General features: G+C 39.7%; 1 protein-coding gene across 1 annotated transcript in view; it reads right to left on the reverse strand.

The window, feature by feature from the left end:
• The window catches only part of LOC132583582 (semaphorin-6A-like), a 44,223-nt gene that overhangs the window by 12,766 nt on the left and 14,308 nt on the right, over positions 1 to 17,149 (reverse strand). Inside the window, exons 4-11 of the mRNA XM_060255205.1 lie at positions 8,794 to 8,895; positions 6,998 to 7,088; positions 6,488 to 6,607; positions 5,654 to 5,742; positions 4,160 to 4,374; positions 1,835 to 1,966; positions 690 to 845; positions 277 to 453 (exon numbers count right to left, since the gene is read on the reverse strand). Coding sequence (XP_060111188.1) covers positions 277 to 453; positions 690 to 845; positions 1,835 to 1,966; positions 4,160 to 4,374; positions 5,654 to 5,742; positions 6,488 to 6,607; positions 6,998 to 7,088; positions 8,794 to 8,895 — 1,082 coding nt within the window. The remainder of the gene's footprint in view (positions 1 to 276; positions 454 to 689; positions 846 to 1,834; positions 1,967 to 4,159; positions 4,375 to 5,653; positions 5,743 to 6,487; positions 6,608 to 6,997; positions 7,089 to 8,793; positions 8,896 to 17,149) is intronic.

Consider the following 17,149-nt stretch of genomic DNA (forward strand, 5'->3'; position numbering starts at 1 on the left):
GACTATTCTGGTGATCACAGAACCTGCACAGACAATGTTGGATGGGAACTGTAGTAAGGAGGAGAATTGGGTAAGACTGAGTTAAACACTGACAGGATGCAATCCATGGTTAGGAATATGGAGTACTTGTGTTTCATATGAGATTTTAAATGTTTAAAAACAACACCACAAAAATTAAATTAAGAACAACAGAAGTATTTTTTTTCTTATTGCACTTGGAAACTCAGATCTTACAGTTGCCTTGGCCCATTCAGTAAGAAAAAGAATGATACATACTTATCACGCTTGTAAACATTCATCTCCTCAACCAAAATGCTGTCACTCAGAAGAGGACCATTTCCCGATCTGTCCCAGACTTTTAAAACTCTGCCCATCTCTGTTCCTAGGAAAGCCACAATCTGGTTCTCTTTTGGCCCAGCAGAAGTATCTATAACAATTTTGGTCATTTGATACCTGCAATGATAATAGTACCCATTTAATTATTACATTAGACTACACACACACACACACACAAATAATTGTAATCCATTTTGAGTCTCAGCAAGAAAGGCAGGCTAAAAATGAAGTAAATGAAACACATGTTCTTTTATCAACTGGATAGACTAGTTTAGAGCTTAAAATCTAAACTTATCTTGAGATTTTAGCATCATTAATAGCACATTAAAGTAACCTGATGTTGAGATAGTTACTGGGTCATTGACATCAGAAACCATGGTTTGGTGAAAGTTGATTGCACTGCTTCATCCATGAGATGATACATTTTCATAAAATTTAGAACATTGTCTGGAAATTCAGTGGAGGATGTGTACTCTTCAAAGGGTTCAGAGCCAGCACAGGAACCAGGCCTAAGAATGGGTAACAAAAAAATGAAATTGTTGATTACTTCAGGGCAACTATTCTAATACACTTAAAAAAAAAAACCCTTCTATTATAAGACACAGTACAGTATGCAACAGCATGTGACTCCAGTCTATGGTTTAGTCTATGTCTAATCATTCCATAGTTTTGAGTTTAGTATTCTGTAGTTGGTTCTGTTTATTATAGGAATACTTGATGGATGAACACTAATTGACAAAAAGTTCCTGTGCAGTTTTTTTAATCTTCAGAAATGCAAATTTGGCATTCCCTGACAGTTATTAGAGTTCATTCCTTGACAGTTATTAGAGATCAATAAACAAACATAAATGGTTGACTACAGTCAGACTTTTTAACTCATTCTTGCCCAAACCCCTTTCTTATAATAGCCATGGAATTGGGCTTATGAAAAACCATTGAGATGAGAGGCTAATGTAGGAGAGGAATAGGACAAATGAAAATGCTGGCTGGATCCAACCCACTCAGTGCTGAGGGGGAAATGTATGGTGTTCTGCATCCTTAAAAGAGCTGTACCACCCTGGAAATAAAATCAGATAATTCTGACCTCCAACACAAAGGAAGAATTTCATATTGCAAGAATTTTGAAAATACCCCCATGTTTAACTATGCATGGAACTCCCATATCAGTGCCCAAACATACTCTATAGAAAAAGGATCCAAGTTAGTTTGCCATATAACCTAGTATAACTTTCCACTATTATCTGTGAGCAAATTCTTCATAAGAAATCTTTTTTGGCTTAACTTTACACTTTCACGTAATCTACATTTACTTTTATGACTTATAATTCAATCTTAAACAAAATTGCACCCTTTGAAGCCTATTGACTTCAGTAGACTTAGAAGGATGAAAATCTGCTTAGGACTCCAAAAGATGATTATCTTTTGTATTTGCACTGCATACTAAATTGTCATTTTCATGAAGACTATCAAGCTCCCAGCATTATTGTATAGATAATACCTGGGACTGGGTACATCCTCTTCATTAACTGGAGTCCATATGGTGTCATAATCCTTCTGCTGTTTGAAACTCCCCGCAAATACCTTCTCAATATCATGCATCTCAAAAGCACAGACAGCAGAGCCAGGGATGCTACAATGTGAAATTTCCAGAAAGAGTCACAAGTAATGCATATACATATCGGTATCAATATATATCTATATAAATTCAGAAACATGACAATTGTTCAGAAGACTTCTTATCCTATTCTACTTGATTCTGTCTTTCAGCATTGACAGTAAAAGCTCACTTTCTATTCAACAGGGCTTTTTTTTGTAGCATGAACTCCTTTGCATATTAGGCCACATACCTCTGGTGTAGACAATCCTCCAAAAGCTTACAGGGCTCTTCTTACAGGGCCTATTGTAAGCTCTTGGAGGACTGACTACAAGAGGGAATTGTGGTCTAATACACAAAGAAGTTCCTGCTACAAAAAAAAGCCCTACTATTCAAGCATTTTAGATGTGCCATTGAGCAGTCTATTCCTGTCACTGTCCTGTCCTATTCCTGTCACCATCATTCTCTGTTAACCTTATTCATAGAGCTGTTGGAAGCATAAAATGGAAGATGCAAAACCTTGTAAGGCACACAAAGCTCTTTAGAAGAGGGTGTTTTTTTTAAAAAAAAATCATTAATGAAAGAATACTTTCTTCCAAAAGATAAAATCCATAGCACATTACTCTAATTAAGAAATCAGCTTGTGGGATATCATTATAAGAACTCATAACAAAATGGTTAGCTGGGTTTTCCAGGTCACATCCCATTTTCTAGCTAAAAGTTCATATTCTAAGTTTAACAGACTTAATATTCAATCTCACAGTCCATCAATATCTCCATTTCATTCCTAGAAACTGGAGTAGCTATAATTTGCACTTTGATGCATCTTACTCAGCCTGAAAGTTCAATCTAAAAGTTGCTGCTGTCCAGCCCTTAAAGTTTCTGAAAATCTCTGCATTTCCCTAAACTTTCCTAGGTGAGGCTGGCAAGAGCAAATGTAGTGCTGCCTTTCACAAAAAATGGGCTTCATGTAATAGCCAGTGTACTACACATATTTGCTAAACATTTATCATCCACCTGCAAATACAGTAGAACAATATCTCATTTCAAGCCAAAAGTATCACAAGTGTTGAGCCCTCGGGGAAGGATGGATGTACAGTGGAAAAAAATATGGAAATTGAGTCCTTGAGGGAATAGAAAATATTGAGAAAATATGTAAATGTTGGTTTTGATCCAATCAGTATTTTGTATTGAAGTGAAAGAAAGTTGCTGTTGCATTTGACCATGAAAAAGGTTACATCGGGTATCATTGGACTGGCATGAATGAAAGCCATATGTGATGGGAGCTGTAACAAGCAAGGAAATGGGCCTGAGTACATGAAAAAGGCTGATCAACACTACATCTTCAACCAAAGAGTCTTGATGTTCTTGCATAATCTAAGTTATCAAAATATGTCATTGTAGAGAAAATAGCTAGTGGGAACAGCCAGAGAGAGAGCAAGCAATAAAAAGTCCCTGGATCCATTTTTATTAACAAACAGGCAAGCCAATGAAAGTCATACAGTGTGAGATTTTGAGAATTCATATTCCTATCAACCATTTTTCACATAGCAATTGCACTGAAGACCTTTGATAACTAGTCAATGCAGCTGTGGAAGTAGAGAGGGTAGTGAAGGGAAAAGAGGCTTAGCAGCTAATTGGTTCTTCTGCTAGGTACAGAGACAAGCAAATATTTCCAGTTTGAATAAGGGAAGGAATACTTGTGTGCCAAAAGACTGCCATTTTTTTTGGCACACAAGTTTTCCTTCCCTTATTCCAAAAGGGTTTACTTCACTATTCGTAATAATTGAATGCCATTGAGTCACAATTTATGTGACAACCCCAGCACCATGGGGTTTTAGGGCAAAAGATGGACAAAAGTGGTTTGCCATTGCCTTCCTCTGCACAGCAACCCCATGATTCCTTAGTGGCTTACCATCCAAGTACTGATACTGGCTGACCCTGCTGAGATTCCATGCTCTGATGAGATAGGGCTCATCTCAGCTATTAGGATGATACCTACATCTCAACAAGTTATTTTACAATACAACATAACAATTTTTGTGTATGTGAGTGGATTTACATACTACACGATAAAGTTTGGCTTGCTACCTACATGCCTTAGTATTTAATAGCGACTGGATAAAGTAAAAGGCATTGGATTTTTTTTTTTTAAAAAAAATTGGAGTCACAAAACCACCTTTATTAGATTGTTCAACTACGAGGAAGAAAGGTTCCTGTAGAAGTTACCTGTTTTTAGGAGTACCGAAGACTGCCACAACAATATCCCGATCATTGATTCTGACAATGTCTGTAACCGATCTCAGTACATTAAAATAGAAGGGGCTATCTCCATGAACTGAACAGATCATTCGGGCCTTCAGGAAGGAAGTCCACTGTTTCTGGAGAATTAAACTTCCTCCCATGTCATTCTTGCAAACTCGAGCTACTCTGGGTAAAATTATCTTAATAAGAGAAAGGAGGTAGAATGAAGAAATGGAAACATCTATTTGTTAAAAAAGGGATTTGTAGAAGCTTCTTTACTATACAATGACAGAAATTACATGGTATATTTCATGCATAACTATATTCTGTTTTTATTTTAATGTGCAAAACAAATAATGCATGGGATCCAAAGGGAAAGTTGGATCCCTTTTAGCCACACCTTTTAACCATATTGGGGATCACATGACTTGCATTGCTGAAAGTCTTGCAGAGGTTCGAGCTGTTTATTAGATTTTATAGATCTCAACACATTTCACAAACTGCTTCATCAGGAGATCTTTCACAGAAAATTATCTGGCTTTCACCTTGGACAAATGGTTCTGTTTTTTCCAATGTGGGAGCCAGAGAAGTTTCTGTGAAAGATCTCCTGATGAAGCATTTAGTGAAATGTGTTCAGATCTATATGATCTAATAAACAGCTTTACCTCATTCTCCTTTTTTCTTCAACCAAGCATTGGGACCTTATTTTCTTCCCAAAGCTTTGTAGAACAGCTGCTGTAATAAAAAGAATAATTAAATGTGAGCAAAAATAAGTTTCCTGAATCCCACCTGATATAGAGAAGATAGGCTATGTTTCAGAACACTTCATAAGCAAAAGTTCCTGGGTACAATTGCTGGCATCTTTGCTCAAAGATTTTTAAGTAGATTTCGGGAAAGAGGAGACAATACTGAGATATATAGTCTATGTAAGGCATAGAACAATGTTCTGTGAATGATCATCCTGGAACATTTTATGGAATTCCTTCAGGAAATTATCTTTCTCTTTTCACCAAGCCCACTGAAATTTCTTCCCTTTACTTTCTGTCATCCTGACTAATATGTTCTCAATGCAGGTAGGTTGGATAAAGTCAGTTTTTCTCAGTCTCATCTATTTGCCTGCTTATTATTTTTCCCCATCCCACTTTTACCTCACATGGAAGTCCTGTGAGCCCCAGGATAGCATTTTTAGCCATCACAAAAGATCCCCTTATCCATTTTACACCAGCAGAAAAGGAAGCTGAATTCAGCCTGAGACTTCGCTGTTTCAAAATTTTTGGAGCTCTGTATTTGCTGTGTTTTCCAGCTAAATGGAGAGGGGAATCAATATTTTGTCTCCTTCACAAGCCAATAGATAAAGGCACCACAATGTCACATTTCAACCAATCTTTGGGATGAGCAGCCATATCCACTCCAAATGACCTTGTCATTGTTATGGCATTTCTGTCTTTCTGTAGTCTTTAAAACAGTTTTGTCTATTACCTTATCATAGTTCTTGAATTCCAGTGATACTTCATGAAAGAATAAGTAAATATAGTTGCCATATTCCACTGCATGGATGAAGTGGGGCTCTGCAGATAAGATAGATGGTTTTGATCATGCATCTATAAATATTAAGATTTATTTATTTAGAAAATGTATTTTGACTTTTATTTAGACCTGCTCAAGGTGCTTCACAACAATGGAAACATCAACAACAAAACATACAGTAAAAAGCAACACAAACTAATATTGATATTAAATATATGGAAATATATATATTTCTGATACAATATGTTGATATCATGAAATATCTAGCCTCATGTTGCAGCCAGAATGTTAACTGGAGTGGATTGCAGGGACCATATAATTCCAGTCTTGTTCCATTCACACTGGCTCCCATTTTAATTGTTGGACCAATTCAAGATGCTGGCACAGCATCTACATAGCATGGGGCCAGCATACTTTAAGGACAGCTTTCTTCCATCTGAATGCTCTCATCCATTCTGGTTATCTTCAGAGGCCTTGCTTCAGGTGCCCCCATCTAAGGCTACAGCGTGGTAACCTGAGAAAAAGTGCCTTGTCAGTCATGGCACTCTCTCCTTAGGAAGATTCATCTGTCTTCCTTTATCATTGTCTTCTTTTGTGTTTTGAAGACCTTTTGTGTTTTTTTGTATTTTGGTATATCTCCAATACACTGAACAGAAAGGATTCAAACTTTTAAAACATTAAAACTGTCTTTTAAGTGTGTGTGTTAGCTTTCAAAGTTTATAAATTCATAGATATGCAAAGTTCTAATCAGAACTACTGCCCTTCATTTCTCCCTCCTACATTTACCGTGAAGCCAGTTGTAATCTTGACTAGCTGTTTGCAGATCTGGAAGGTCTCCGAGGGTCCGCTGAAAGACAGGCTCTGTTGATAGGAAGTTGGTCATAGTGCCAGAATACAAACTTCCATCTTTGGGTTTGGAGTTGAAAAAGAAGGGGGATGGAAAGAGAGAAAAAGAGCACCATCAGGTTTCCACACCAATCAATGGAACAGGTCATGAAAAACAACACTCAGTATCTCTTCTTTTGAAAAAGTCATAGAGATCATGCAATAAGATGGACTGTATCCCATCATGTGCATGGACAAAAGCTATTGGAGCTGTAGTAAGGAAGAGAATGCAGTGAAATAGTGTGAAAAAGCTGTCTGGATCCAGCCCTGGAGTTTTCAGTAGAGATAGGCTTTTAATGAAATGTGTTCTCATTTAATAAGTTAGGCACTGCTCTTTGGAAGTAAGATGGGATATAAAGTTCTTAAAATGAACACAATTCACAAGCGTGTGTGTATTTTTCCCCTCATTACCTGAAAAGAATGCTATATTGCGATCCTTTCCATCAAAAGGGCACCTGCCCCGTCCACTGAATGGTGCTCCTAAATATGCAAGTGTCTCCACCTAACAGAGACAGGAATAGAAACTCTTTTGAAATAAATAGAAAGCACTGGCCTCATGTAATTGTTTTGGTTCACTCCAAAAGCAGTATAGCTCTTTCTCTTTCTTTCCTTATTTAAGACCAAAGTGAAAACTATGTTATTAAATTGTCACTGATAAAAAGGTATGCAGAAAAAGACCTTTGATATAATTCTTTTTCATGTAATCTTTACAAAAGAAAGTCCAATATTTAACCTCTGTATGTCAAAGGGTAGTGCAATGTGAATGGACTTATACCTACATTTGAGAAAGTCTTTCAATAACTTTGGGGGTGCATTTGCAGGTTTTATCAATAAAATACTATTTCCTTTAACCATAACATGGTCAGTATTGTCTACTCTGACTGCCAGCAGCTCTCCAGAGTTTAATGTTTTTCAGATTCCCCCAAAATCTGATCCTTTTTCATCTGAAATAGTAGGGATTGGCCTGAGACTTTCTGCATGCAAAGCACCTATCCAGGCATGCCTGTAATGCCCTCTACACGGGGCTGCCCTTGTCCCAAATCCAGAAGCTGAAGCTAGTGCAGAATGTGGCAGCCAGACTGTTATTGGAGCTCTCCATGTGAGAGCACGTACAGCCTGGGCTGTGGGCACTGCAATGGCTGCCTGTGGCATACCGGATTCATGACAAGGTGCTGGTTATTACCTTTAAAGCCCTATATGGTCAAGGACCTGTTTACCTTAGGAACCATCTCTCCCCACATGTTCCCCAGAGGGTACTTAGATTGGGAAATATGCTACCAATCTCTGAGCCGAGGGAGGTAAGACTCAAAACAACACATGAAAGAGCCTTCTCAATCACCACCCCTTATTGGTGGAATCATTTCCAAGAGGATGTCAGAGCTTGCCCAGTTCTGCAAAGCCTGCAAGACCATGCTATTTCAGATACCATTTGGCAGTTAATTATTAACTAGAATTAACTGAAATGACTGCCAGTGCCGAGGACATTAGATCTGAATGGATGTCTTAAGACTTCTGTATGTCATGTATTTAGTTACTATATTATTTAATTATATAGAAATTAGCACCTGAATTTCATTTTAACTTAATTTTTAATTGGTGTTTTATTATGAATTATGAGCAGCCCCGATCCTGCTTTGGTGGGGAGGGTGGGATATAAATCAAAGAAACCTAACCTTTTTCCTAAATTGGTCATAGACTTGGATCCTAAGCCTTGCTTTTGTTGGCATATATGTTCATCTATTGCTCTGTAGCACTTTCCTCTGGCACTAGCTGCTTTCTGGCTTATTGAAAAATGCTGGTATTGTGCAAATGGGAGCTCCTGCTGTTTGAGGAAAGTGTTATACAGCAGGAGACCATCCCTGCCACCCTTCCACAGAAAAGCACATTGATTTCTAAGAAAGATATGTTGTGTTAGTTGGATCTGGTGTTCTAAACAAATGCTCTGTCTTTCATAGACTCCTATTAGAACACTCCCCTGTGGTGTGTAACATAAAACAACAGCAAGGTCAGATGTTGCAGAATGGTGCATTGATTTCACTTCAAAGAGAAATGAAAAAAAAATCAATGTCTTAAAAGGGAGAATAAGAAGAATCAATGGCTATATCTTAAAATAATGATGTGGTGGGGGGGGGGGGGCTGGATCACATACAATAAAACTAAGTGGTGTGATCCAATAGGAATCTTAAGCTATATTCTTATGTCCATACCTTCTGATACTTGCATACTGGCTCAAAGGCATTTGTCCCACAAATGAGTAATTCATTATCATTTTTTTTCACAAGAACCTTAATAAAGTTATGGCATTCCTCCTGTGTAAAAAGAAAAGACATTATTTCAGCAAATGAACTGTTTTTTGACATAGAAGTAAATTTTCATTGCTGGGTTAGGGTAAAATTTGCAATAGCAAATTATCTTCAGCCTTTATGTCAGCTGTTTTATCTAAAGAGCTGACAGAAGTAGGCTCCAAAATCTCCTGCGATAGTGGGAAACCTCCCAGTGGTAGCCACTGAATGGCACCCCCAACATGGGAGAAATGTTGATAAAGCCATAGTTTCTGGTGAATTCTAGAGTGTCACACTGATGCAATGACATAACTTTCAGGTTCATCCTGAAAGCAACATCACAAAGTTGCTACAATACTGCCCCCCCCCTTTTCCCACCCACCCCAGTATCCTGCCAAGTGCCCCTGGCTGGCATCCCTATATAGAAGGCAGGCAATGATCTTTCTTCTCGCTGTATTAAAATCACCTGACTTCAAGGAATTGAAGAAACTGTATTTGCGTTGGTTTCCTTTGTTGGTTGATATGGCTCAACACCAACCGACCTACAGTTTCAAATGCCTCAAGGTGCTCTGCAGTTATTTTTACATACCTGCAGGTAGCCTGTGCTTTTTCTTAGTAGAACTTAGTAGAACAGACACAACCCACAACCCTATTTAGTACGACCTTCTTGTTACAAAATGAAGTAGGCCACTTTCTTCTGGACTTTCTGAAGGATATATATAAAAAAAATCTCAATAGGCCCTATAATACAGCTAGCTAGTTCCATATTATAAAGCTAGGGTCAGTACAGGGGAGCAGCAACTGCAAGAAGAAATGGCTACTGGAGCTAACTTGTGTAATCATTTCTCTTACTTCTGGTTATCAGGTGGGCTTAATGAGGCTGATGCACCATTTCAAATATGGACACAAACAACCATAACTCTCAGTTTATCCTGAGGGGAATGACACACCAGCATTTTCTTCTGTTTCTAACAAACACAGCATTGAATGCAGCCAATACAACCTATTGAGTCCCCGGTGCTCCTAAATATAAGCCTGCCTTGGCGGGATGGGCAGGATATAAATCCCAATATTAAATTAAATAATATTGACATTCCTTGGCTTATGACATTCAAATTCTGGCTTCGCCTACATTATAGTTTCAAACCTGGGAGCTTTATATATCAAATGCTCTCTGAGTCTAATGTGTCAAATTGGTTAGCATACATTGAGAATAAATTAAATTGATGGGCCTATCTATAGAATCACTGTCCATGTTTACATTTACTGCTGCATTCCAACAGATCAAAAACAGGATGTTAGACATTGAACACCAGAAGTTAAATAGTTTGGCGGTCTTCTCAGTACAGGGAAGATGGTTTCTTACCTATCATCTTTGCAGATGCCACAACAACACAGAGCGTTTTCTCTCGCTAGGAGCAATGCTATGCCCTCTGCTATTCCTGATGGCAGATTCCATAAAATAGTCTAATCAGCTAGGCACTGCCCTTGTAAACAAAAATGTGTTGAGGCAATTACTCATGTTCTCCTGCACTGCCATCTGTATACGGATCTACGTTTTTATGTATTTATACCGTTTTAGCCAGTATGATCGACTGCTCTGATGCACTTAAAGTCCATAGACTCTTGAGTGATTTTTCTATCAATGTTACTGAGAGGTCAACCAAGTATCTGTACTGAAAGCCAAAATGCCCTCAAAACAAGGTTGGGGAATTGTCAGGTGGGCACCTGGCTTAATCAGGATCTTTTACCTGCATATACAGGATTCCACATCCAGAAATTAATGCTTAAAATATTAGGGACTCTAATAAAGTAAAACAATTAAAATTTATTCTAGAAAATATAGGCATACAAGACAATGTGCTCATGAAACATACATACAGTCTTAGGAAAAAGAGAGAGAGATATAGAGACAACACATGGGTAGACAAACAGGGTGATAATTACCGATCGTAGTCTTCAAGAAGGCTCCAATGGCGACGAGCGAGGAAATGGGAGAGGGGACCCAAAACTTGGCCTTCGAATTGGGGATGGATCTAGACAGTGGAATTGGGATACTGCTAGAAGCACACATTAGTGGAGTTGGGTCAGAGGTTAAATAGACTACCTTGAGCCCTTAGGGGTTGGGAGGCACAGGGTTGGATGACAGGTGGTCAGCTAGTACATGACCTCAGAAAAGGGGAGGCTCTGCAGTGACCATAAGGGCTGGACTTCTTCAGTAGCCAATAGCAAGTTAATTGGTGGCACCTAATTGGGTGCCCATGACTGACCAATGAACAAGCTTGGTCCAGGGATACCTGGTTGGACTTTCAGGTTGCAATGGACCAGGGTGAGGCTCCAAAATGGGGAAAAGAATGGGGGAAATTACTGGATGGAGGTGTGCTTGAGTTTACCAAATTTATCTAAAAAGGTGACAATAGATGTCCAAATTGCTACCTAAGGTAACACCCGGTTTACACAAAGGAACTTTGCTCTAGCTGAAGATGGTCTTCCTCTTGTTCAGACTTCTTCTTGGCAGCAGTCTTTGTCTTGAGTTCCGTTAGACAAAGGCTTAGGCAGTCTGGCAGGATCCACGTCTAAAATAAGCTTGATTGCCTTATGCAGAAGTTGAAGCAGCTGTTGGATATGGAGTCAGGAAAACAAGATGGATTCTGGTGGTGTTAGCCTTTGGTTCATGGAAACAGGCTGGAAACTGTTTGCCTGTACAGTTCATGGTGGCATGGCTTCTTCCACTGCAGCAGCCAAGACTGGGCACACAAGGAGCAGCTGGAAGCTCATCTGTAGTTCTGGCTAACACCCATCCGGAGATGTAGAATGCTGCTGCAAAGCTGAGGCTTATAGTATCCACATAAGCCTTAGAAACTGTGGGCAAAGTCCACTTCTTAGAGCAGATGTGTGCGGGTCAACACTCCAGGCACCCTGGAAACCATACTGGTGATCACAATGTCCATGTGTAAGAAAAGTAGGGAGCTTTTTCTTACAATTCCCCCCTTCAAGACCTACGTCACCAACTGGATACAAGGTCTTGAATAACACAACAAACAAAAGTCCACAGCTGATCTTGACAGGCGACGTATCCACGGGGAGCCAAGTGTCAACCAGGGTGTACCTCCTATCTTCAAAAGTGGGAGCCACTACACTCAAAAATCAATTTGAAAAATACAGTATCTAATGGGCCAAAGGCTACTTCCTTGAATACTATGACGCAGAGGCAACAGGCATTGGCAACATTTTGGCATACAGTATTTTAAAACACAAGGTTATAATCATTGATATAAAAGGGCGAATTTATATAATCATTGCTGCTATTTAAGCCATATAGATAATCAGAGTTGATTGGTAAAACAAACAATTATGTTATCAATTGGTTAGAGAAGCACACAATTACATTAGAATTCATGGTTACAAGTGAAATTCATGCTATTTCCCTGTAACTAATCTAATACATTGGTTTCCTATTCCCTATCTTAACCTTGAGTCTTCTTTTCTTCTTCTCCTCCCCTTGATAAGCTTCTTGTACTGGGTTTGAAGAGGATCTTCTTCCATGTACTTATTAGATATGTGAAAGTCCTAGTGGAGGGCAAAATAAAGAGCGCCTGGTGGCAGTCATTAGTCTTCCCACCCCCACCCCCAGCACCCAGCGAAATCTGTCTTTATTGTTGCCAAAAAGGAATGCTTCTTGTGACCCAGCATGGAATTGGCAATGGTGCTTTTCAGCCTGTATCACCGATGGTCCATAGAGCAACTGCGGACTTGGGGAAAGAACCAAAAAGGAACCAAAAACTTTCACATATGACAACATGGAAGATGATTCTGTACCATTGTAGGGAGCAGTGAAAGCAGATTAAAAATGCATACATTCAACCATGAAGAAAGGAGTCTTAAAAAGCTATTAGTAAAGTGTCTTCCTGCCCAGGGTATGGTGACCAGTGAGCTTTTACGTCACAAGCTTACATATGTCATGTTAGGGGCCTGCATTGGGCAGGTTTACCTATTACACTAAACATTCAGGACAAAAACTGAGGCCTCAATAGAACAATGCTAGCTAGCTTTATATGAGAGGGATCAGACCCAAAATGATAGGTGAGCTAGATCAGAGAAATTAAAACCTGGACATTTAAGTGAGCTGATCAAGTCCCACTGAATTCAGTTTTTCTCTGGGCTAGCTCAGCTAAAACTTCTTGGTATGGGGGTCTCACATGTGAGCATAGATTTCAACAAAAACTTCATAAAACAAGAATTCTGATAAGCAACATAATGGTTACACATACATAAAACAATTCTTAACAGGCCTATCAACAACTCTTAGAACTACTTAGCATGCATTAAATTTGATTTGCAGGTCTAGATGCCCTGCACATCTATATTAAAAGAAAAGATGAGCAAACTTAACAAAAAAATGACAAAATCCTAGAAATCAAATTCTGGTTATATAAACTTGAGAGAAAAACTGATAAGGAGCTTGCACAGCCAGGATAAGGCTTGTGTGGCAGTACAAGGATGTAATTTAAACTTTAGCGGAAAGAAATTTTACATCAAAATTGCAAACATAAAACTTCAACCCATTGTCTCATATAAGACCCACTAGAAATAATAAAAAAAAAAAAATATGAGGGAGAGAAAAAACATTATCAGGGTAACTGCAGTTTCTCTTCCTAGGCACCTAGAGGCATGCTGTTGAACAAAGCAGGATTAAGGTGAACTGAACTTTGAGATGCCAGCTCCAGGCTAGAGATTCCCGGAAATTTGGATTAAATTTGAAAATCACAAGGCATGCAGTCCATTTCCTTGGACACTTATTTCCTCCAGAGGCGCTAGCCTCAATGTACTGGGGAAAAGGTTTTGGGAGAGACCTCCAGGTCCCATCTGGAGACTGGAAAAAAGTTTGGTAATGAAAAACTTTTGCAATTATATCTTTTAGACCCAAAATCAGGAGATGAGAATTCAAAATAGCACAAAATATCTCAACTGTATTTCCACTCCCCCAGATGTGGAAGGTGGGGAAGGTTTTGACAAAAAAAACCAAACCAAAATTCCTTCCCTCTTGGATGAAGTGAAGGCTTAGCCTAACAAAAGGCTAAAACAGACACAATGGATTTGACCAGTGCTCTCTCATCTGATCCTGATAACTTTTTAAGCAAGATTGGTACAAAGGAAGGTGGAGAAGGGGAAAATAATGAGCTTTCTGCCTGGGTGGGGCTCAAAATTGTGACTCTTTCCAGTTTCTTTAACTCAAGCTGAATTTGGCTGAGTTTATTTCAAGAGAGTCTGCATGAGATTTGCCAATCAGTAATATATTGGTTGTTGCTGCTCCTGCAGCTGGAGGTTCTACTTTCTGTACTTTCAAATTTAAATTACAGACTTGCCCATTTGAGGTTAGCTGTCTTGTGTTGCTGTGACCTTTGAAAAGGAGAGGCAACACCTCTTATTTTACAAACACTGAATTTGATCTCTTCTGAGGCTCTGCAAAAAGCTTTCCTAGCCAGCAATCCACTGGAAGATACTGGAACAAAAGGTTCTTTACAAGAATGGTGGCAAACAAAAACTATTGTTGTTCTTGCCACTGGCTAGTTATAGGTCTATAAGAAAATGAGTTGCTTGTACCTTAAGGAGACCTGAGATAAACAAAAACTTAATTTCTCAGGGCAATGAATTTAAAACTCTATTCCTTTGCCTTAGTTACTTATCAAATCTTTACTGCTACAGATTTCCATTGAGCAAGAGGGAGAACAATTAGCATTTCTTCCTGATGGAAGAGTGCCGAGCATTTGCAATACTTTAGCCAGCTCTATTTGGGCTAATCTGCAGGCACTCTGTACAAGCTAAGAGGCTATACCATTTAAGATTCATAGAACTGAGGCAATAAATATTTCTGACTTTATAAGCAAGAGAGAAAGACGAACTTGGGAGTTTCACATATTTTCATTCAGCCAATTTGAAAGTTAAAACGGTCAGTTTCTGTCATTTTGCTCTGAATGCTTTGAATTAACAAAAACTAGTTCAACCTCTCTTTCTCAGGTACTTGATTCTGGCATTTTAAAGGGTTAAACTGAAGATATTCCATCAAACTCCCCTTACCCTGCAGAGAAAACTGACTTTGCAGGCTGGAACCCTTGCTGGGATTTCAGGAGATCTAGATTTTCCTTGGCCGGGGGGGGGGGGGGGGGGGGTCAGAGACAAAGGAACCTTGCCTGCCCATGTGGGACTACGATTCTCTGAAGTTCCACAGAATTCTGGCTTTCAAGCTCCCCAAATGGGATGAACTAAGGACAGAAAATTTCTAGCAAAAAGGACTGAGGCTTGCTCATGTAGGAGTGTCTGGAGCAAGTCCTTGCTAAAAGGAATACTTTGTGCCATGAGTGTGGAACTCTGTATAGGCTCAGAGACCACATTTCCTTCATGATTCTACGGTAAGAGAACTGAAACAGGGACTGTTTTCTCATTTTCATGGGGGAAAGAAGTCTGGGGCTGCACAGCTGAGTTTGCCCCCACCATATCTCCTCTCTGTGGTCCTGCAAGACTCCAGGACATGTTGCAGGAGACTGGCAGTTTCCTTTTCTTTAATACTAGCTTCTAACTTTCGCTGAAGTTCCTGATTTTTCTTAGCAAGCTGTTTGATTTTTAAATCTTTTTCCTGAGTAGGATTTGTAAGTTTCCCTATTTTTCCTTTTGGGGGAACATTTTCCAAAGCAGTAGCTTTGGTGAAGCTATATTCATTTTCTGCAAACCCTGTGGCTTTGGGAGCCATGTGCCCTGGTGGCTTCATGGCATCTGAAAGGGCATCAACAGCACATGCATTGGTTGCTTATAAAACTGCCTCATGTTTGCTCCAGTGGCTCTAAGCTGTGACCAAGCTGCCATTCTGACTTTGTCTCAAGGGGTCCACTGGGCTGAGTGAGGACAGGGTTGCTCTAAAGACTGACTGTGTCTGCCTAGGAGCATAAGCCCACCTGTGGAGGGGAACCCTTGGGGCAAGCTGGGAATGGCAAGAAGAGCTGGAACCAAGGCCATTGTTTTGGAACTTCCAGTTCTGGCTTTTTTCTCCATGCCCATCTTGTTCTTGATCCCAGTAAGCAGGGTAACTGCCTCTGCTATTCTTATATTGTGCCTGAGTGAGCTGTGTTTCTAAAACAGCAACTTTCTGTTCAGAGACTTGGGCATGCTTTAAAGCATTCTCCAGTCTGCATTTGACCTCCTGGAGAGTGTGGGTTAGATTTTGTTTGTATATTAGGTACCCATATCTCTCAGCCCTGAATCTTTCTATCTCCTTCTCATAAGTTTCTAACCTAGTTTGATTTTTTTTTTCAGTTTACTCTCAGTTTTAGTGAGTTGTTGCTGTGCCCTTTTTAAGGCTAGCAGCATATCTTGCTGAGCTATGGTCAAGGTGCGCTTGTCCAACTTAAGTTGAGCAACCTCTTCTTTTAGCTCCTGATTATCTATCTCTAAGCTGTTATTTTCCTTCCTAACTTCTTGGGCATAGGCATCATGGGCCTTTTCCAGTTCTATGATCTTATTCTGGGCTTTGGCCATTTCTTGTTCACATGTTCTATGCATGCCTTCCTCCTCAGCTAGATGAGTTTTCTGCATCTGTCCTACCTCTTGTTCATGCATTTTAAGCATGTGCTCTGCTTTCTCATGTTCCCTTTGCCCTATCTGTTCCTGTAGCTGTTTAATAACAGCAGAGCTATCTCTCAAGGCTGTAAATAATCCCCAAGATGCAAAAAGGTCCCACTTAGTGGTCTTAAGTTTTGCCTTTATGCAGTGATCTTGGAAAGTATTTCTGAAGAGCTGGTAGGGATCGGGGCTCTTAAAAGATCCTGCCAGCCACGGATTGTTTCCCTTTTTTGGCTAGCCATTTCTCTAGTTTTAGAACTTCTTTATTTTCCTGTAATGCCATGGCTTACACTTTAGTTCCTCTCAAAGTTCTTACTTTACTTGCAGGGCTAGTTTTCCTGCACTGTTAGGTGCCTAGCCACAAGCCACCAAAATTAACTGATGCAGGAGCTTTCCCTGACACTTTCCTGCCTATTGGGGAGCAAAGAACTTGCAGGACACCTCTGTGTGTCTCACAAGTGAAGGAGGGAGTTGCAGGACCTTCCTTAGTCCTCAGCAACACTAACAAATGTGTATGGCATGGGCTTATGGCCTTGTACACATTGCTGGGCTCCTCAGGAGGGGCTTTTCTCTAGCCTCTGCCTCCAAACCAATCAAAAGTCACTGCCCCTGCACCTTTCCTTAGTGGGGCAGTCCTGAGTTCACCAAAAGGTTTTAAAAGTCTTAG

The sequence above is a fragment of the Heteronotia binoei genome, chromosome 15 (genome assembly GCF_032191835.1).
Source record: "Heteronotia binoei isolate CCM8104 ecotype False Entrance Well chromosome 15, APGP_CSIRO_Hbin_v1, whole genome shotgun sequence".
In the NCBI taxonomy this organism is placed as follows: Eukaryota; Metazoa; Chordata; class Lepidosauria; order Squamata; family Gekkonidae; genus Heteronotia; species Heteronotia binoei.